The sequence below is a fragment of the Bubalus kerabau genome, chromosome 23, assembly GCF_029407905.1.
Source record: "Bubalus kerabau isolate K-KA32 ecotype Philippines breed swamp buffalo chromosome 23, PCC_UOA_SB_1v2, whole genome shotgun sequence".
In the NCBI taxonomy this organism is placed as follows: Eukaryota; Metazoa; Chordata; class Mammalia; order Artiodactyla; family Bovidae; genus Bubalus; species Bubalus kerabau.
The window spans coordinates 20,460,342-20,483,431 of NC_073646.1; the positions used below are offsets into that span (position 1 = coordinate 20,460,342).

The 23,090-nt window shown below is 41.3% G+C and overlaps 1 protein-coding gene across 1 annotated transcript in view; it reads left to right on the top strand.

Moving 5' to 3' along the window:
* The window catches only part of LOC129637639 (phospholipid-transporting ATPase ABCA3-like), a 181,601-nt gene that overhangs the window by 51,022 nt on the left and 107,489 nt on the right, over nt 1-23,090 (top strand). Inside the window, exon 6 of the mRNA XM_055561866.1 lies at nt 13,295-13,423. Within this exon, the coding sequence (XP_055417841.1) occupies nt 13,295-13,423 (129 nt within the window). The remainder of the gene's footprint in view (nt 1-13,294; nt 13,424-23,090) is intronic.

The window sequence follows — 23,090 nt, forward strand, 5'->3', positions numbered from 1 at the left end:
ATTCCCTAATGATTAGTGATGCTGAGCATCTTTTCATATACCTATTGTCCATTTACATATCTTCTTTGAAGAAACGTCTGTTCACTTACTTTGACTATTTTTTAAAATGATGATGCTGTTAAAGTGCTGCACTCAATATGCCAGCAAATTTGGAAAACTCAGTAGTGCCCACAGGACTGGAAAAGGTCAGTTTTCGTTCCAGTCCCAAAGAAAGGCAATGCCAAAGAATGTTCAAAGTAAAGAAAGTGAAAGAAGTGAAGTCGCTCAGTCGTTTCCAACTCTTTGCAACCCAATGGCCTCCTCCATCCATGGGATTTTCCAGGCAAGGGTATTGGAGTGGGTTACCATTTCCTTCTCCAGGGGATCCCCATGACCCAGGGATCAAACCCAAGTCTCCCACATTGCAGGCAGACACTTTACCATCTAAGCCACTAGGAAAGCCCCCAAAATGTTCAAACTATTGCACAACTGCACTCATCTCACATGCTAGCAAAGCAATGTTCAAAATTCTCCAAGCCAGGCTTCAACAGTACATGAACTGTGAACTTCCATATGTCCAAGCTGGACTTAGAAAAAGCAAAGGAACCAGAGATCAAATTGCCAACATCTGCTGGATCATATGAAAAGCAAGAGAATTCCAGTAAAACATCTGCTTCTGCTTCACTGAGTACACTAAAGCCATTGACATTCCACAACAAACTATGGAAAATTCTTAAAGAGATGGGACTACCAGACCACCTTACCTGCCTCCTGAGAAAGCTGTATCCAGGTCAAGGAGCAACAATTCGAACCGGACACAGAACTGACTGGTTCCAAATTGGGAAAGGAGTACGTCGTGGCTGTATACTGACACCCTGCTTATTTAACTTATATGTAGAGTACATCATGAGAAATGCTGGGCTGGATGAAGCACAAGCTGGAATCAAGACTGCCAGGAGAAATATCAATAACCTCAGATATGCAGATGACGCCACCCTTATGGCAGAAAGAGAAGAGGAATTAAGGAGCCGCTTGATGAAGGTGAAAGAGGAGAGTGAAAAAACTGGCTTAAAACTCAACATTCAAATAACTAAGGTTGTTATAGAAACCGTGGTGAAGGAAAGAGACAAGTGGCACTCAAAGATGCAGAACAGCAGGGTTTTTTTCAGCCCTGGTGCCAGCTCTGAGGAGTCGCCTCCAAAGGCTGAGCACCCAGGCTTTGTTCTGGGTATCTTTTATACACCATAAGCTTCCCACTCAAACAGCTCAGATCCCTCCCCTCCCCAGGTAGTCCAAGTTCCCACAGATATAACAAGCAAGCTGTTAACATGAAATAATGGAAGGGAAAGCAAAAGGTTGTTACTTTAATTGGGGGCTTTATCTAGCTCCCATCTCATCCCCATCTCTTGATGTTTAGGGTGCATCTGCAGCCATCAGAGAACATCATCTTCTGGCACTTGCTGGTATCCCTTGAAAAGCAGCAACTGGGTGGCCATCCTCTATTCGACAACTGTCTCTATGAAACCTGTTTCAACACTGATTAGGAGGGGTATGAAACAGGGAATAAGCAGACTTCCAGCGAGTATGACTACGACCATCCCAATCATTTTTTAAAACTAACCTAGCCAAGAGAACCATCCTCCAAAGAGGCCATTGACTCTGAGAGCTCTAATTTTTCCCTTCCAGTAATTTTCGCTTCCCATGGACAGGGAGGCCTGGCATGCTGCAGTTCATGGGGTCACAAAGAGTTGGACACAACTGAGCGACTGAATTGAACTGTACTGAGTGCGTAGGGAAGCTGAACTATAACATGCAGCCAGTTGGTATATAGAGTAAGTGAATCCTCCGACCCATTTCCTTTATTGGTAGAAAGATTCCATACATTCAGAACAATCATCCTGACTCTCAGATGAGGAGGGGATTTTACAACTTAACAGAACTATAAGGCAAAAATATGCTGCTTTCATATTTAAGCTGATTGCAGTAGAAGGAGATTCCAAAAAACAAGAACTATGAAGAAGTAGGCAAAGCAGAGGGAAAGTTTTAGGATACAGGTCCACTCTTGGGGAAAAACAGAATAAAGCCCAATTCTGAATAAGATGAATAGGGGGAGTCCCAGTCCAATTAATAACCAATATGGCCTTTTGTCCATCTTGTTGGTTCCTCAAGCTTCAGCCTTGCGTTGACTGACCAGCTTCTGATGTGACCAGAGCAGGGCTTTGGGGTGGTTGTTTCCTTTTTTGCAAGGTCAGGCACAGGGATTGTTCTGGACTGAGGGCCATTTCCCACTTCTATCAACTATCAGACGGACTTGCAGCTTTGACTCTGGAGTAATGGATCCAAGTTGTCTATTCCTGCCACCTTGAGAGCAGTGGGAGTAGTTAAGATTACAGAATAGGGCCCTTTCCACATGGGTTTTAAAGGCTCTTTTTACCCATTCTTGATCCTCTGGTTGGTGGGGATGTACTGTTATGCCTAAGGATATGGGTATTCTATCAATTGTTCATTCATGTATTTGAGAGATTTGGTGTCCTAACCCTTGTAGCTGCCTATATAAGTCCAAGTTCCCCAGTTCTCTGGTGTACCCCCTTAAGTTGACTAGCTAGAGTGGTCGTCCATACAGCATTTCAAATGGTGAAAACCCTATCCCTGCTCGGGCTGAACACTTGACCTTTAAGAGGGCCATAGGTAACATGTCTACTGTAAGCTGGTCAACCTGTCAACATGTAACCTGGTCTCCTGGCAGTTTTGCTAGGGTTTGTTTGAGAGTTCGATTCATGCTTTCCACTTTCCCTGAGCTCTGGGGATGGTAGGCAGTATGCAATTTCCACTGGATTTTCGAAGCCTTTGCCACCTGTTGTACTGTCTCAGCTACAAATGCCAGTCCATTGTCCGACCCTGTGGTCAGAGACATTCCATACCTGAGGACAATGTCTTTCAGGAGTGCCTTGGATACTTCTCTTGCTTTTTCAGTTCGGGTAGGAAAGGCTTTCCACCCAGCCTGAAAAGGTGCAGATAAAAACTAAAAAGTATCTAAATCCTCGACTTGGGGTGATTTCAGTGAAATCTACTTCCATATCCTCAAAGGGGGATAGTCCACAATGTTGTGTCCCTGCTGGCCTACTAGGCCCCTGGCAGGCATTATTTTGTAAGTAGCTTAAACATTGCTGGGAGACGGAAGAACAGAGTGTGGAGAGGCAAGCAATGAGATAGTACCCGCCTTGCAAAGTCTCTAGGGTGGTCTTGCCCATATGAGTCAGTTTATGTTGCTGGTGGACCAGCTTATAGGCTAGCTGTTCTAGAACATAGACTTGGTGGTCCTGTGTGACCCACCGAAGTCTGGGCCTTGGTTCCCCCTTCCTTTTTTATCCATTTTTCCTCCTTAGGAGAGTACCCAGGGGCAACTCGTATCTTCGGGGCTAGCAGGACTTTCGGTTTGTCTGGCAGCTGTCCCCAGGCAGCCTTCTTGGTGGCTGCATCAGCGTGGCAGTTCCCTTTGGCCACTGGGTCACCTCCCTTCTGGTGGCCTTTGCAGTGGACAACTGCCACTTCTTTTGGTTCCCATACTACTTCCAGAAGTTTCAGGATTTTTGGTTTGGTTTTTAATGCCTTTTCCTTCTGCTGTAAGGAGTCCTCTTTCCTTGTGTAAGACTCCATGGACATGTAGAGTAACAAAAGCATACCACAAGTCAGTATAGATGTTGACTCACTGGTCTCGGCTGAGTTCCAGTGCCCTGATTAATGCCCATAACTCCACTCTCTGCACTGACCATCCTTGAGGAAGCACCTCTGCTTCTCCCACTTCAGAATCAGACACCTCAGCATACCCAGCCATCCTCTTCCCATTTTCCATGAAGCTGCTACCATCAGTATATAGGACCAGGTCTGTGTTGTTGAGTGGCTTGTCAGTCAGATCTGGTCTAGTAAAAAATGCTTCATCTAGTATTTCCAAGCAGTCGTGGTCCAAGGGCCCTTCTTCATCCGGTAGGAAGGTAGCTGTGTTTAGAGTCCGTACAACTTGCAGTTTTACCCGTGAGTTTTCACGTAGTAACCCTTGATACTGAGTCATCTGTGCATGCATGAGCCGATGGTGGCCTCAGCTATGTCCATCAGGATTACAACCGAGTGTGGGACCTTAACATTTAGGTTTTGCCCCAACGTTAATCTGTCAACCTCCCTCACTAGCAAGGTAGTGGCTGCTAGTGCTTGGAGGCAGGGTGGCCCGGCCACAACCGAATTGATCTGTTTAGACAAGTAGGCCACCGGCCTTTGCCAAGGTCCAAATTCTTGGGTCAAGATTCCCAAGGCCATTTTGTTCTTGTCATGAGCAGAGATTGAACTCTCTGGTTACATCAGGAAGCTTTAGGGCTGGGACCTTGGAGATTTTTGCCTTAACTGTTTGATATGCCGCCTCTTGGCTTGGTCCCCATTCAAGGGAAACCTTTTCCTCCCCTTTCAGAGCCTGATATAGCCGCCTGGGCAGGCCTGAAAATCCAGGAATCCATATCCTACAGAATCCTGCTGCTCCCAGGAACTCACGGACCTTCTGGCGAGTTGTAGGGGTAGGGATGGCACAAACTGCTTTCCTTTCAGTTTTGAGCTTCGCCGGCCCCACATGATGTTGAAACCTAGATATTTGACTCGTCTTTTACAGATTTGTGCCTTTTTATTTGATACCTGGTACCCAGCTTCCATGAACAAGGAGAGGGGGGCCTTTGTTACTTCTAAGCATCAAGCTTGTGTTGCGCTGGCCAACAGAAGGCCATCAACATATTGCAGCAGGACACAGTCGGCAGCCAAAGCTCCACTGAAGACAGTAGGGGAGTTCTTGAGCCCCTGAGGAAGCCTCGTCCAAGTGAGCTGTTCCTTGTTTCCTGTGTGTGGTTTTTTCCCATTCAAAGGCAAATAGTGGTTGGCTGACAGGTGCAACTCAGAGGCAGAAGAAGGCATCTTTTAAGTCCAAGCAAGTAAACCATTCGGCTGTGGAAGGGATCAGTCCTAGCAGAGTGTACGGATTAGACACTGCCAGGTGCAGACTAGTTGTTGCCTTGTTTACAGCTCTTAAGTCCTGAACCAGATGGTAGTCATGCGTCCCTGTCTTCTTCACGGGTAGTAATGGGGTGTTCCAGTGTGACTGGCATTTCATCTGAAGTCCGTGTTGGTGTAGTCTGTCTCAATGAGCCTGGATTCCCAATCAGGCCTCCCAGGGCATTGGATACTGTCACAGTTTTATAGGCTGAGCTCCCGGTTTCCGATAAATCAGGATGGGAGCATAGTGTTTTGCCAGACCTAGAGGGTTTTTCTTGGCCCAAACTACTGAGTACTCAGTCTCTAATTCAGGAGGAATGGTCCTTTCTCCTGGAGGGGAAGAATACAGGTGCCGTTCTTCTTCTCTCCTTACAGCAAGAGTCATAATCAAGGAGGAGGGCAGTCCTGCTAGCTTTAGCTGAGTTGACCTGTCAACAGAAAAGGAAATCTGGGCCCCCATCTTAGCAAGCAGGTCTCTTCCCATCAAGGGAACAGGGCAGTTGGGCAGGTTGCCCAGTTGGCATTGTCGAGGACTGCAAAACAGCCTGTGGGTCTGGACACCTGTGGCCCCAATGATGGTAGTTTCTTTTCCCAGGAAGGGGCCTATCTACTGGGTGACCATGGAATGCTCAGTGCCTGTATCCACCATAAAGTCCATTGGATGGCCCCCTACTTTAATTCTGATCATGGGCTCTTGGGGGCCCAGTTGAAGAGAGCCCAGTCCTCCGTACTTGGATTCTGCTCCAGCTAGCCCAGTCAGATTAGTGCTGGGTGGCTCAGGTTGATATTGGCCTGGGGGGCCGGCAGCTTTGGTTTTCTTTTCAGGGCAACTGGGGCACTTATTTTTCCAGTGTCCCTTTTCCTTGGAATAGGCACACTGATCTCGACTGAGGGGAACTCTCTTTTTCAGATCTGGACCTCTTGCCTTATGGGGTGGTCCTGCCAGGGGGTGCAGGCTTTGACAGAGCACCTGCCAAGAGTGTGGCTTCTAGCTTCATCTTCTTTTCTGCTTCTCAGCATGCTGTTTGTTCACAATTGACAAAGACTTTGATGGCTATTTCTAGCAGTTCTGTGGCATTTTTACCTGCAAACCCTTCTAACTCTGTAATTTTCTTCTGATGTCCAATTGAGCCTGTCCCACAAAGACTGCATTTATCATCCACTGATTTTCATGGGCTTCAGGAACAAAGGGGTGAAGACCCAAAAGGCCTCACACAGCCTTTTGTAGAAAGTGACTGGGCTTTTATCTGGCTTTTGCAGCACCTCAGTGATCTTAGCCATGTTAGTAGGCTTCTTAGCCCCAGCTTTTAGCCCCTGTAGGAGGGCCTGTCGATACCTCTCTAGCTGGTTTCTTACCCTCTCAGTGTTGGGGTACCAGTGAGGCTCTTCCTTCAGGAAGTTCTCCTGAGCCCAGTTGTCCCTATCTAATTGACCCCCTGGGGCATTGGCCTGGAGCCACTTTCTGACTCGTTGGTGCTCTCTGTATTGAATAGGGTGAGGAGAAACTGCTGGCAGTCTACACAGGTTGGGCAGTGCGTCTGGAAGATGGATTCTAAGAGATCAACCATCACTTGGGGCTTTTCAGAGTACAAGGGTGTGTGATGTTTCCATTTAAGGAGATCAGTCGTGGAAAAAGGCTGGTATTAAAAGATGGGTCCTCCCTCTTGTAGGGCCCATCGGCAGGAAAGCACTGCAGTCCTTAAGTCTCTCATAAGGACATTTGTAGCACTGCTGAGGTAGACTGGAGGCATCTACCCATTGGCTTTGGGGTGGCATGCCGTGGGGACACAATAGCTTCAGGAGCATCAGGAGGAAGAGGTGGAACAGAAGGCAGTGGACTGTCTGGTAAATGCAGATCTGCTGCTTTCAGCAAGGGAGCCATGAGGATTTAAGGTGGGGGCATTAGAGGCATTTCTTTAGCCTCACCCTGGAGGATAGGTGGTTCCTTCTTGGTGCAAGGTCCTTTGCTTTGGTTGAGCTACTAGGACCTTACACTGTCTCTGACCTGTGGGATAGAATTGAACCCAAAAGGGCCTTAACTGGGCAATATCCGAACATTGATTGATATATGGGAATTGGTCCAGGTGGCCAGGGTCTCCCATTATGACTATGCACTGCTCAGACTATGCGCACATCTAAGGTCCCTCCTGAGGGCCATACAACCCCAAAGGAGGGCCACTCCAGGGTACAAAGTGTGTGCAGTTTTTCAGGACTCAATTTTACACCATAATAAATAATAATTTATTATTATTTATAATAATATATCCCCAGAGAAAAATGAAAGTGAAGGTCACTCCATCGTGTCCAACTCTCTGTGACCCTATGGACTATACTGTCTATGGAATTCTCCAGGCCAGAATACTGGAGTGAGTAGCCTTTCCCTTCTCCAGGAGATCTTCTCAACCCAGGGATCGAAGCTGGGTCTTCCATATTGCAGGTGGATTCTTTACCAGCTGAGCCACAAGGGAAGTCCAGGAATACTGGAGTGGGTGGCCTATCCCTTCTCCAGTGGATCTTCCCTACCCAGGAATTGAACAGGGGTCTCCTGCATTGCAGGTGGATTCTTTACCAGCTGAGCCACAAGGGAAGTCCAGGAATACTGGAGTGGGTGGCCTATCCCTTCTCCAGTGGATCTTCCCTACCCAGGAATTGAACAGGGGTCTCCTGCATTGCAGGTGGATTCTTTACCAGCTGAGCTACGAGGAAAGCCCCAACAATCCTTTCTTTAAATTCTTCACCATATATTCTAAGACAGTGGGTTTAGAAGTCAGGTTGCCCATTATGTGAAAGTTCCCACCCTGAGGCAGTGTTGGGCAACAAAACAAAGGGAGACACTCACTTTCGCCCACCTGGCTGCTCCCCTTACGGAGATTTAGGCACCTCTTAGCACTGGCAGGTCGGTATAAACACCAGACCGGGACCAGCCTCACAGGGAGGGATTAAATCCCCCAGAGGCTGGCACTGCCCTGAGCCATATGAGATCACCATGGAAACGCAGGTTAGGATCCACTCAGGCTCCGTAGTTGGAAGATGGTCGAGAGCTGGCTCTCAGCTCAGTCACTCTCCCACACACACCAGAATTGACAGACCACGCAAGGGAACAAACCCTATTCTGAGTGACTCTCCTGTCACTGGGAGGTGATCAGGCCCCCCTTCCACCATACGGTGAGTCCTGACTCTGTCAAATTTCCCCGGGACACTCACTCGTCTGACGTGCTGTCCTGGAACCCGCTTCTGCTCTCCTGAGTCAGTTCAGGAAGCGGCATGGGCCGAGGCTGGCGCATTTCAAGTGAGTCGGGATCTGGCAAATGGCCTGGGCAGCATCTATTCGTCTGTCACCAGGCGGCAGCCCCAGCTTTCTCCAGTTCCCCGACAATGGTAGTGCAAGGGGCAACTCAGTTGTCGGCTTCCCGGCCAATGCACCAGAAAGTGTTATAGAAACTGTGGCGATGGAAGAGACAAGCGGCACTCAAAGATGCAGAGCAGCAAGGTTTATTCAGCACTGGTGCAGGCTCAGTGGAGTCACCTCCAGAAGCTGAGTGCCCTGGCTTTGTTCTGAGTATCTTTTATACAGGGTAAATTTCCCTCTCAAATAGCTCAGATCCCTCTCCTCCCCAGGTAGTCCAAGTTCCCATGGATGTAAAGGGCAGGCAAGATCACAGAAGTGGAAGCAGTGATTGATGAGCAGCAGCTGTTAACACAAAGTAACAGAAGGGAAAGCAAAAGGTTGTTACTATAATTGTGGACTTTGATCTCTCTCCCATTTCAAGATCATGGCATCCAGTCCCATCACTTCATGGCAAATAGATGGGGAAACAATGGGAACAGTCACAGACTTTATTTTGTTGGGCTCCAAAATCACTGCAGATGGTAACTGCAACCATGAAATTAAAGATGCTTGCTCCTTGGAAGAAAAACTACAACAAACCTAGACAACATTTTAAAAAGCAGAGATATTACTTTGCCAACAAAGGTTTGTATAGTCAAACTATGATTTTTCCAGTAGTCATGTATAGATGTGAGAGTTGGACCATGAAAAAGACTTGAGTGTGGAAGAATTGATGCTTTGAACTGTGGTGTTTGAGAAGACTCTTGAGAGTCCCTTGGACTGCAAAGAGATCAAACCAGTCAATCTTAAAGGAAATCAGTCCTGAATATTCAATGGAAAGATTGATGCTGAAGCTGAAATTCCAATACTTTGGCCACCTGATGCGAAGAACTGACTCATTGGAAAAGACCCTGATGCTGGGAAAGATTGAAGGTGAGAGAAGAGGGGACGACAGAGGATGAGATGGTTAGATGGCATCACTGACTTGATGGACATGAATTTGAGCAAGCTCTGGGAGTTGGTGATGGACAAGGAAGCCTGGCATGCTGCAGTCCATGGGGTCATAAAGAGTCAGACACGACTGAGCGACTGAACTGAACTGCTTGTGTAACATGACAGTTTGTGTTCTGCTTTTTAGAACATAATTTCACATTAAAATTCTCTAATACGCTATAGTCCATGTTCTTGTCTTTTCCAAAGTGACATGGTATTTCTAATTGTTATATAATGTTCCTTTTAATAGCCATATGGTAATATGCTGTAATTAACATAGTCATTTTCTTTTCTTTTTTTGAGTCTTCAGTCAAATAGCCTTATTTAGATGTCTTTGAATATAATTTTCCATTTTGGAGCACATATTTTTAATCATCCAAATAGATGAAGAAAAATCATTGAGCATCCATTTATGATATAGACTCAACAAAGTGGGTAAGAGGGAAATGACCTCAACATAATAAAATCCACATATTGCAAGCCTACACATCATATCATCATCACCAGTGAAAAGCTGAATGTTTATGAACAAGACAAGGATACCCACTTTGCCACTCTTATTCAGCACAATACTGGAAATGCTACCTACAGCAATTAGGCAAGAAAAAGAAATTTAAAAGCATCCAAATCATGAAAGAAAACGTAAATTTGTCACTATTTGCAGACAACATGGTTATATATATAAAACTCTAAAGACATCTAAAAAAATTATTAGTACTGATAAACAAATTTAGTTAAGTTTTAAGATACAAAATCAATGTATAAAAATCTTTTCTGGAACTTTACTGGTGGTCCAGTGACTACAATCCACACTCCCAATGCAAGGAGCCTGGATTTGGTCCCTTGTTGAGGAACTAGAGCCCACATGCTGCAATTAAGAATTTGCATGCAGCAATGAAGACCTGGCACAGTCAAATAAATAATTTTTTTAAATCTGTTCTGTTTCTATATACTAATAACAGACTATCAGAAAGGGGAATGTAGAAAAAAGACAATTACATCAAAAAGAATAAAATACTTTTGGAATACATTTAACAAAGAAGTTAGAACACCTGTACAATGAAAAGTATGAGACATGATTAAAAGAGATTGAAGAAGACACAAATAAATGAAAGATATTTCATGCTCATGGATTGGAAGAATTAATACCATTAAAATGACCATATTAACGAAAGCAATCTACAGGTTAACTGCAATTTTATCAAAACTCCAGTGACACTTTTAACAGCAACAAAACAATCCTAAAAATTGTATGGAACCACAAAAGATCGCAAATATCCAAAGAGTCTTGAGAAAGAACAAAGCTGGAGACATCAAGCTTCCTGATTTCAAACAATATTACAAAAATGTAGTCATCAAATCAGGATGGTATTGTCATAGAAATGGACACATAAATCAATGGAACAGAATAGGGAGCCCATAAATAAGCCCACGTTTATATGTCCAACTAGTTATTTATGACAAAGGAGCTAACAATAAACTAAGAAGAAAGCACAATCTCTTCAATAAATCGTGTTGGAAAAACTGGACGGCCACATGCAAAAGAATGAAAAAACCACTATTTTACATCATACACTAAAATCAACTCAAAATCATTTAAGACATGAACATAAGACCTGAAACCATAAAACTCCAGAAGATAGAAGAGGCAGCAAGTTTCTTGACATTAATCTTGGCTATAATTTCTCTATTTGACTCCAAAAGCAAAGGCAACAAAATCAAAAATAAGTGTATCTATGTCAAACTAAAAAACTTTCGCATAGTAAAGTGAAAAGGAACCTACCAAATGAAAATATTTGCAAATTGTATTTCTGACAAAGTTAATATCCAAAATATATGAAGAATTCCTATAACTCATTAGCAAAAAAAAGCAGTTAAAAATGGACAGAGGATCTAAAGAGACATTTTTTCATAAAGACATACACATGGCCAACACGTACATGAAAATATGCTCAACATCACTTGTCATCAGGGAAATGCAAACCAAAACCACAATGACATAACTTTACATCTGTTGCTGCTGTTGCTGCTAAGTCGCTTCATTCGTGTCCGACTCTGTGCGACGCTACAGACGGCAACCCATCAGGCTCCCCTGTCCATGGGATTTTCCAGGCAAGAGTACTGAAGTGGGGTGCCATTGCCTTCTCCATTACATCTATTAGAATGGCTACTATTAAAAATACAAGAAATAACAAGTATTGCTAGAGATGTGGAGAAAAAGGAACCTTCAGGAAATGTAAATTGCTGTAGCCACTATGGAAAATAGTATGGAGGATCCTCATAAAATAAAAATAGAACAACCATATCACTCAGCCATTCCAATTTTCATATATGTCTGAAGGAAATGAAAACACTAACTCAGAAAAATGCACACCCCCACATCAACGTTTGTTGTAGCATTATTTACAATAGCCAAGACATAGATGAAAAACCTACATATTCTTTGATGGATGATTAGATAAGGAAAATGTGGAGTTGATCTTCCTACCAACTTGGATAATTCATCTTGGAATTATCATATGAATGCAAAATTTCTGTCCTATTTAAGCTTTTTTTATGTCTCATGTCTCAATTGCTTAGTCATGTCTGACTCTTTGTGACCCCATGGACTATAGCGCACCAGGCTCCTCTGCCCATAGAATTTTCCAGGCAAGAATGCTGGAGTGGTGTGCCATTTCCTACTCCAGGGGATCTTCCTGAGCCAGGCATCAAACCCATGTCTCTCGTGTCTCCTGCATTAGCAGGCAGATTCTTTACCACTTGTGCCACCTGGGAAGCCTTTAAAATTCTTTGCAGCCTCTTTTATAAAGCAAGTTAGCCTTTACCCTAATTTACTGTCTGGTCCTCTGACCAGCCGCATCACCAGCATCACCTGGGAAGGTGTTCAAAGTGCAAATAGATGAATGAAGTAGTATATTATACAATGAAATATTATTCAGATATAAAAAAGGAAAAAAATCTGACCATTTGTGATAGCATGGATGGACCTCAAGGGCATTATACTAAGCAAAATAAAGAGATAAAGACAAATGCTACATAGTCTCACTTTTATGTGGAATCTTAAAAAAATAAAACAACTTAAGCCACTCATAAATACAGAAAACATATTGGTAGTTCTCAGAGACAGGGGACGGGGACTAGGCTGAACAGATGAAAGGCGTCAAAAGGTACAAACTTCCAGTTATAACCTGAACAAGTCATGGGATTGTAATGTGTAACATGATGACTACAGTTACTGTACTGTAAACCTGAAGGTTGCTAGGAGGGTAAACCTTTAAGTTCTAACAATAAGAAAAAAATTGTATCTGTATGGTGCTGGATGCTAACTCTAGTTAACTCTAGTTTTTTTCTTCATCATTTCACACTATATGCAAATGTCAAATCACGTTGTACACTTGAAATTACTATATGTCAATATCTCAATAAAAAAGAATATATTCTTGAATAGGATCAGCAATTCAAGTGTTTTAAATGGTTTTATAGTTTCATTTTTTACCTATTATCAAATAATTTCCCAGAAGACCTGAATTGATTGTTATTAATATTTAAATTTACTACAAAAGTTACATATTCCAGATCTTATGTTTTCCTTAGCATCTACACAGTACCTAATATGGTTCACATATATAGTAATTGACTGATTGCAATGCAAATACATTGAAATATAGCAAATTATTTAAATGTTTTTATTACCAATATAACCCAATCCATTGTAGAAAATTAATATATTTAAGCAAAAATGAAAATAAAAAGAAATTTAAGACAGCTAATCCTGCCACTGAGGTGTAACTATTGATACTTTCCTGTAACTATTCTTTTACAAGAGACAGTGTTAATTCTTTTGAGTAATTCACAAATAGACTGAATTTGAGATGCTAACTTGCAACATCTTATGCTTTCACCAAAGTTCAGTTCTGTCATGTCTTTGGCTTCTTTGTAGGTCATTACCCTCCTACCAGAGGAGAGGTTTTTATTGATGGATATGACATCACAAAGAATATAACTGAAATTCGAGAAAATCTGGGCTTTTGCCCACAGGGCGACTTATTGTTTAATGACTTGACACTATCAGAACACCTTTTCTTCTACTCTATGGTGAGTCAAATTTTTAAAAATTATACAGTAAATTTACCTTTTTAAATATACAGATCTGTGAATTTTAACTCATTTAACCATCAGCACAACCACGATACAAGAAGTTTCATCACCCCAAAACACTCCCTTACACTGTTCCTTTGTAGTCATCCCTCTCACACTCCCCCCGCCCCCCACCTGCCGATAACTACTGGGAAAATCTACTGGTCTATTCTTTATCACTGTTGTTTTGTCATGTTGAGAATACTATATAAATGGAACAAATAGTACATAACCTTTAGAGATTATCTACTTACACAGAGCATAGTGCCTTTGGGATCTTTTCTATGCTGTTGCGTGATCAGCAGTGTGTTTCTTTTAATTCCTTAGTAATATTTCATGTTTGAAGGTAACACAGTATACCAACTGAAGGACACTGGGTTGTCTCCAAGCATAATGAATATAAATAAATGTGTTCTGAGTTTCATGTACAAACATAGGCTTTATTTCTCTCAGACTAGGATTACTGCATCATATTTTAAGTGTTTAACTTTATAAGAAACTGCTAAACTTCTCTCCAGACTGGCTGTACCATTTTGCCCTCCAACCAGCAAAGAGAATTTCAGTTGCTCCACATAATTGCCAGAATTTGATATTAATACTTTTTAAAAATTAACCATCCTAATAGATGTGTAGTTTAATTGTGGTTTAAATTGTCATTTCATGGATAGCTAATGATACTGATCATTTTCCTGTGCTTAGTTGCATTTTTACAGTCTTTTTGATAACATATTTGTTCAGACCCTCTACAATGGCACCCCACTCCAGTACTCTTGCTTGGAAAATCCATGGATGGAAGAGCCTGGTAGGCTGCAGTCCGCGGGGTCGCTAGGAGTCGGACATGACTGAGTGACTTCACTTTCACTTTTCACTTTCACGCATTGGAGAAGGAAATGGCAACCCACTCCAGTGTTCTTGCCTGGAGAATCCCAGGGACAGGGGAGCCTGGTGGGCTGCCGTCTATGGGGTCACACAGAGTTGGACACGACTGAAGTGACTTAGCAGTAGCAGCAGTACCCTCTTTTAAAAATATGAGTTGTTTCCTTATTATTGAATTGTTGAGAATTCTTTATATATTCTGGATAAATGTCTTTGATGGATATTCTTTGCAAATGTCTTTCCCAAACTGTAACTAGTCTTTTCATTTTCTTGACAATGTCTTTGGCAGAGAAGAAGATTTTAAATATTAAAATCAAATTTATCATATTTTTCTTAATGTTCCTGCCCTTCCTGTCTTTTCTGGAACTCTGTGCCTGACCCCAAAACATGATTTTATTTTATATTTTCTTCTAAACTTTTGTAATTTTACATATTACACATATCTATGATCCATTTTGAGTTACTCTTTGTATAAAGATGTAAAGTTTAGATCTATATTAATTTTTGCATGTAGATGACTAATTGTTCTAACAGCATTTTTTGAAAATACTACTCTTTCATCTTTCAATTGCCTTTTGTGCATTTGTCAAAAGTCAAGTGGTCATACTTCTGTTGGTTTATATCTGAACTCTTTTCTGTCCCATTGACTTATATGTATATCTCTTTACAAAAAGTCTCAATATAGATATTGCTATTCATCCAACTATATTCTTCTCCAAAAGCATTTTATCTATTAAACTGTTTGGCCTTTCCTGAAAATCTTTTGTATTATATTTTATATATCTACAAAAATTTGCTGTGATTCTTATCAATATTACATTAAATCTGCATATCACTTTGGAGAGAATTAACATTGTTATTATGCTGAGATTTCAAATACTTAAACACAGTATCTCTTTTCATTAAATTAGATCTTTGATTTTTCCTGCTGCTGCTGCTGCTAAGTCACTTCAGTCGTGTCCGACTCTGTGCAACCCCATAGATGGCAGCCCACCAGGCTACCCTGTCCCTGGGATTCTCCAGGCAAGAGCACTGGAGTGGGTTGCCATTTCCTCCTCCAATGCATGAAAGTGAAAAGTGAAAGTGAAGACACTGAGTCGTATCTGACTCTTAGTGACCCCATGGACTGCAGCCTACCAGGCTCCTCCATCCATGGGATTTTCCAGGCAAGAGTACTGAAGTGGGTTGCCATTGCCTTCTCCATTGATTTTTCCTAGTGTAGTATAATTGCTTTACAATATTACCTTAGTTTCTGCTGTACAATGAAGTGAATCAGCTCTATGTATACATATCCCTTCCCTCTGAACCTCCCTTCCACCTCCCTGTCCCATCCCTCTAGGTCATCACAGAGCACCAAGCTAAGCTGCATGTGCAATACAGCAGCTTCCCACTAGCTATCTGTTTTATGCATAATAGTGTATATATGTTATCACCATTTTTAGGTTTCATTATACAGATCCCATTGGAGAAGGAAATGGCAACCCACTCTAGTATTCTCGCCTGGAAAATCTCATGGACAGAGGAGCCTGCTGGGCTACAGTCCATGGGTCTGCAAATAGTAGAACACAACATAGTGACTGAGCATACAGATCCAGTACCTATTTAAATGTGTGTGTGTGTATTTCATTTCATGATTTGGAACTTTAAGGAATTTTTATTTCTAGTTGTTTATTAATTGCACATAGAAAAATGATTGATATTTGTGTGTTGACCTATTATCCTCTGACCCTGCTAAGCTCACTTGTTAGGTTTAGGAGTGTTTTGTAGATTGCTTGGTTTTATACATAAACAATCAGGTCATCAGAGAATATGGACGGTTTCTTTTATGAGTGTCAATTTATGCCCTTTATTTCTTTTTCTTAACATGTTTCATTGGTTAGGGACAGTATGATACTGAATATGATCATTGAGAATGGACATTCTTGACTTGTTCCTGATCTCATAGGGAAAGCATTTGGTCTTTCTTCATTAAGATTTTTTTTACATATATATAATCTTTATCACCTTGAAGAAATTGTTTCTATTTTGATTTTGCAGAGAGTTTTTATTGTTTGATCAGAGTCTCTCCCTGCATCTATTAATGAGTATGTGGTTTTTCTTCTTTTAGACTATTTTTACACATGGTGGATTGATTGATTTTCAAATATTGAGCCAGCCTTACATTCATAGGATAAAGTTCACTTGGTTGTGGATTTTTTTAATATATAATTCAATTGGATTGATAATATTTTGTTCAGAACTAGGTTTGTGAGGGATGTTCACCTATAGTACCCTCTTTTTTTATTTTCCTTTGTCTGTTTTGGTATCAGAGTAGTACTGGCTTCGTAAAATGAATTGAGAAGTGTTCCTTTCCCTTCTATTATATGGAAGAAATTATGTAGAATTTTTTATTTTTATTTAATTAAATAATTAATTTTAATTTATTTATTCTTTAAATGTTAGGTAAAGTTTAGTAGTAAAATCATCTGAACCTGAAGATTTACTTTTTGATGTTTTTTTTAATATAAATTTATTTATTTTAATTGGAGGCTAATTACTTTACAATATTGTATTGGTTTTGCCATATATTGACATGAATCCTCTATGGGTGTACAAGTGTTCCCCAACCTGAACCCCCCTCCCCATACCATCCTTCTGGGTCATCCCAGTGCACCAGCCCCAAGCATCCTGTATCCTGCATCGAACCTGCACTGGCGATTCATTTCTTATATGATATTATACATGTTTCAATGCCATTCTCCCAAATCATCCCACCCTCGCCCTCTCCCACAGAGTCAAAAACACTGTTCTATACATCTGTGTCTCTTTTGCTGTCTCGCATACAGGGTTATTGTTACCATCTTTCTAAATTCCATATATATGCATTATTATACTGTATTGGTGTTTTTCTTTCTGGCTTACTTCACTCTGTATAATAGGCTCCAGTTTCATCCACCTCATTAGAACTGATTCAAATGTATTCTTTTTAATGGCTGAGTAGTACTCCATTGTGTATATGTACCACAGCTTTCTTATCCATTCGTCTACTGATGGACATCTAGGTTGCTTCCATGTCTTGGCTATTATAAACAGTGCTGCGATGAACATTGGGGTACACGTGTTTCTTTCAATTCTGGTTTTCTTGGTGTGTATGTCCAGAATTGGGATTGCTGGGTCATATGGAAGTTCTATTTCCAGTTTTTTAAGGAATCTCCACACTGTTCTCCATAGTGGCTGTACTAGTTTGCATTCCCACTGACAGTGTAAGAGGGTTCCCTTTTCTCCACACCCTCTCCAGCATTTATTACTTGTAGACTTTTGGATAGCAGCCATTCTGACTGGCATGAAATGGTATCTCATTGTGGTTTTGATTTGCATTTCTCTGATAATGAGTGATGTTGAGCATCTTTTCACGTGTTTGTTAGCCAACTGTATGTCTTCTTTGCAGAAATGTCTGTTTAGTCCTTTGGCCCATTTTTTGATTGGGTCGTTTATTTTTCTGGAATTGAGCTGCAGGAGTTGCTTGTATATTTTTGAGATTAGTTGTTTGTCAGTTGCTTCATTTGCTATTATTTTCTCCCATTCTGAAGGCTGTCCTTTCACCTTGCTTATAGTTTCCTTTGTTGTGCAGAAGCTTTTAATTTTAATTAGGTCCCATTTGTTTATTTTTGCTTTTATTTCCAATATTCTGGGAGGTGGGTCATAGGGGAACCTGCTGTGATTTATGTCAGAGGGTGTTTTGCCTGTTCTCCTCTATCAAACTATAGATTCAATTATGTTTAAGAACTAATCAGTGATCCAACCCTAACACTTTCGGGTCTATATCCAAAGGATACAAAATCAGGATGTTGAAGACATACCTGCACTCTTGTTCATGATAACCAAGATAGCAACAACCGAAATGTCCATCAGCAGATTAATGGATAGAGAAAATGTGATGTATCTACATGTGATGGTTATTTAGTCGCTAAGTCATGTCCGACTCTTGCGATCCCATGGACTGTAGCCCGCCAAGCTCGTCTGTTCATGGGATTCTCCAAGCAAGAATACTGGAGTGGGTAGCCATTTCCTTCTCCAGAGGATCTTCTCGACCCAGGAATTGAACCCGGGTCTCCTGCATTGCAGGCATATTCTTTATCGACTGAGCTATGAGGGAAGACAGCCTTTTAAAAAAAGAAGAAAGTCCTGAAATTTGTGACAACATGAATTAACCTAAAGGACATTATGCTAAGTAAAATAAGCTAGATACAAGATGACAAATACTGCATCATCTCACTTATACATGGGATCTAAAGTAGTCAAACTCATAGGAGCAGAGAATAGAATGGTAATTACCAGGGGCTGAGGATGGAGGGGCAGTGCAGAGATGTTGGTCAATTGATTGAACAAAGTATTAGTTAAGGACAAAGAATAATTTCTGGAGATCTAATGCACAGCAATGAGACTATAGTTAACAATACTGTGTTGTATACTGAAATTTTCTAAGAGGTTTGATCTTAACTGTTTCTCACTACAGGGAGAAGAAAGGAAGAAAATGGAAATTATGTGAGGTGATGGATGTGTTAATTATTAGCTTGATTGTGGTGATAATTTCTACATAATATACATGTAAAATTATACACCTTAAATGCTTACAGATTTAACTTATCAATTGTATCTCCATAAAACTGGGGAAAAACAAATTTAATCTACTTAATATTTACAGGAATATTCAGAGGTTATCTATTTCAAATTAGGCAAGCTATGGTACTTTGTGATTTTTGAGAAATTGTTGTATTTCTTCTAAATTGAAATCTTACGAACATTTGCAGAATCCCTTATTACCCTTTTAATGTCTCTCTTCTTCCTGATATTGACAGGTTGTAATTCTCTTTTAGTCTGTAATTCTAATTAAAATTTTATTCCTTTTTAACTTTTCAAAGAATCTGCTTTTATTTTATTCTTCTTTCTTACATTTTGCTTTTTATTTCATTTATTAATGTTTATATATTTACTATATTCACACTTCAACTTCATTTGGGGTTTTTACTCTCCTTTTTTTATATCAGTGCATAGGTATTAATAATTGATTTGAGAATTATTACATGCTTAATAATGTAAGCATTTATTCCTGTGATTTTTTCCTTCAAGCTCTCCTTTAGCTACATCCCACAAAATTTGATATGATTTGTTATATTTTCACTTACAGTAAATTCAAAATATTTTCTGTGTTTCTTGAGACTTCTATGGCATAGATCATTTATATGCATATATACATAATATCAAGTGATGAAAAGTTGTTGTATTTTCTTCCTGTTATTTTAGTTTCATTCTCTTCTGGTCAGAGATTGTACTTTTTGTAGTTTCAAATGTTTTTAAATTGCTATATTTTTATGACTCAAGAAAAGATCTATCTTGGGGACTGTCATGTGTACTTGAGAAGAATATTTTCTGCTATTTGGTTGAAATTCCCTATAAACATAAATTAGATTCAGTAACTTGAGATTAACATTGAGTAACAATGGAAACACTGACAGATTTATTTACTTGGGCTCCAAAATCACTGCAGATGATGACTGCAGCCATGAAAATAAAAAAATAAGATTACTTCTTGGAAGAAAATTTTGACAAACCTAGAGAGCATATTAAAAAGCAAAGACATCACTTTGCCAACAAAGGTCCATATAGTCAAAGCTATGGTTTTTCCAGTAGTCATGTATGAATATGAGAGTTGATGCTTTCAAAATCACTTTCAAAAAGCGGTGTTGGAGAAGACTCTTGAGAGTCCCTTGGACTTCAAGGAGATCAAACCAGTCAATCCTAAAAGAAACGTATCCTGAATATTCATTGGAAGGACTGAAGCTGAAGCTCCAATACTTTGGCCACCTGATGCAAAGAGCTGACTCACTGCTGCACCCAAAAAGCTAGATCACTAGATCCAAATCCTCTGGGGCCCCTAGCTTGAGAAGTCAAGGTTTTTCCTGTCTGATAATAAGGTAAAAGCAAAAGCTGTGCTATTATTTGACCTTTATTAATTCGCACAGTTTTAGTAGGCAGCGAGATCAAAACTTTAATTTCCCCAGTATAATCAGAATCTACTACACCAGGCACCACCGAAATTCCTTGAAAAGAAAGCGGGCTACGCCCCAGCACAAGTCCTACAATCCCCTCAGGTAGGGGGCCAGCCACTCCCATTGGAATCAGAGTAACCGGCACGTCAGGGGTTAATATCGTTGCAGTGATGGAACTGAGGTCCAGTCCTGCGCTACCTGGGGTTGATTGGCACGGCCTGTTGTCCCTCCTTGGCAGGACATTGCCGGCACAACTGCCCAATTTGGCCACAAGAGAAACATTTTTTATTTGTATAATCATTTCCATTACGATTAATCTTTTTCTTTTTTTTTTAGCCTGGGTGAGGCCCCCCTGAGGGGGTTTTCTCCAAGGAGCAGCTCTGTATATTGTGCTGCTGCAGCTAAGTCGCTTTAGTCGTGTCTGACTCTGTGCGACCCCATAGACGGCAGCCCGCCAGGCTCCTCTGTCCATGGGATTCTCCAGGCAAGAACACTGGAGTGGGTTGCCATTTCCTCCTCCAATGCATGAAAGTGAAAAGTCAAAGAGAAGTCGCTCAGTCGTGTGCGACTCTTAGCGACCCCATGGACTGCAGCCTACCAGGCTCCTCCGTCCATGGAATTTTCCAGGCAAGAGTACTGGAGTGGGGTGCCATTGCCTTCTCCAGTATATTGTGCATGCGTCTGCTTTAAAAGCTCCTTTGTTTAAAAAAAAAAAAAAAAAAAAAAAAAAAACTCTTTATCTTTCTAAGCCTTAGGCAATGCTCTGGGAGGCTTTGGAGGCCAAGTGGGGAACTCCTGGGCCCTGGGAGGCACAAGCGGAGGTGGCGGTGGTCGCCTTAAATAAGAAAGTGGTGGATAAGGTTTGTGCAGAGGGAGAGGGGGCTCGCCAGGTCACCCGGCTGAAGCGTCCTGTAAGCCCTCTCCTTCCTTGGGAGGTAGAGCACAGTCTCCCTCCTTTACTTCGTCAATGGCAGAAAACATGATCTGCGCAGAAGGTGGAGACCCACCACCATCCACCGCTATGGTCTCCCCCATAGGCTATCTAACAGCCTCGTGACGAGGGTCCAGGACATTTCTAATCATATTCCACAGAGCAAAAGCATTTACAGGAACCTTTTCTGGCCCATGCAAAGTATAAAACAAACGTAGAAATTTAGACAATCTTCCTGTGCTTACTTTAACGCATCTATGGGCTAACATATGAAGTAATATTTCAATAAACATTTGTCTATTCTTAGATGCAGAGAAACACATTCTTCTAGAGAATATTCTTACTGATTCTGTACCCTCCTCACCCTGCCTAAACTGCAGAGGGGTGCCGGCCACCCACAAGTACAATCCTAACCATCCCGCGTTACATTCCCAGGTTACTTACTCTTCAGTGTCCCCTGTTCTGGGAGCCACTTGCCGGAGTCCAACTCCAGCAACCAGGGATTCAACCTGAAGAGGTGAATGGTGTCGGCGATGAGACAGCCTCTCATTTTTCTATGGACTGCCTGTTTATTCCAAGTTTAAGATTCTCTTTTATACTTTTACAAAAACATTAGGCCAGAGGTTTGACATTTTCAGTTCCCCCCTCCCAGATTTATCATCTCCATAAACCACTGTTGCTCTTCAAAGAGTTCCTGCTTCAGTGATTCTCTGGGAATCAGCCTTATCATCTATTATCTACCTCCTCTAATGTGTCCACTGGAGAAGGGAATGGCAAACCACTTCAGTATTCTTACCTTGAGAACCCTATGAACAGTATGAAAAGGCAAAATGATAGGATACTGAAAGAGGAACTCCCCAGGTCAGTAGGTGCCCAATATGCTACTGGAGATCAGTGGAGAAATAACTCCAGAAAGAATGAAGGGATGAAAAAAAAAAAAAAAAAAAAAAGAATGAAGGGATGGAGCCAAAGGAAAAACAATACCCAGCTGTGGATGTGACTGGTGATAGAAGCAAGGTCCGGTGCTGTAAAGAGCAGTATTTCATAGGAACCTGGAATGTCAGGTCCATGAATCAAGGCCATTCTGAAGGAGATCAGCCCTGGGATTTCTTTGGAAGGAATGATGCTAAAGCTGAAACTCCAGTACTTTGGGCACCTCATGCGAAGAGTTGACTCACTGGAAAAGACTCTGATGCTGGGAGGGATTGGGGGCAGGAGGAGAAGGGGACAACAGAGGATGAGATGGCTGGATGGCATGACTGACTCGATGGACGTGAGTTTGAGTGAACTCCGGGAGTTGGTGATGGACAGGGAGGCCTGGTGTGCTGCGCTTCATGGGGCTGCTAAGAGTCGGACACGACTGCACGACTGAACTGAACTGAACTCTAATGTGTCCTATAGTTAACTTGTGATTACATTGTAACTCATGCTACATTCCTCAGTTTACTACTTATCTTCCTAAATCCTGTTTGCCCCTAACATCCTGAGCTCACTATCTCTTAAAAAGGCTTCTAGCTATAGTGTCTCTAAAAATTCTTAACTTCTATAAGCTATAGTAAAATATGCTAACTTTACAACATTCCTTAAATCTTTAACTTCTAACTATTTTAATTATTTCTAAGCACTAAATTCAGTAAACTCCTTTGCCATAAACATTCTCCTCACAAATAGGCTTCAGATACAGTCCCTCCCATGGCCTCAAGCTACAGCCTATGTGCTCATCCTGGAACATTCTTTTGTAAAAGTCCTTGAACAAATGTCAATGATTAACTTTATGAATTATTTTCTG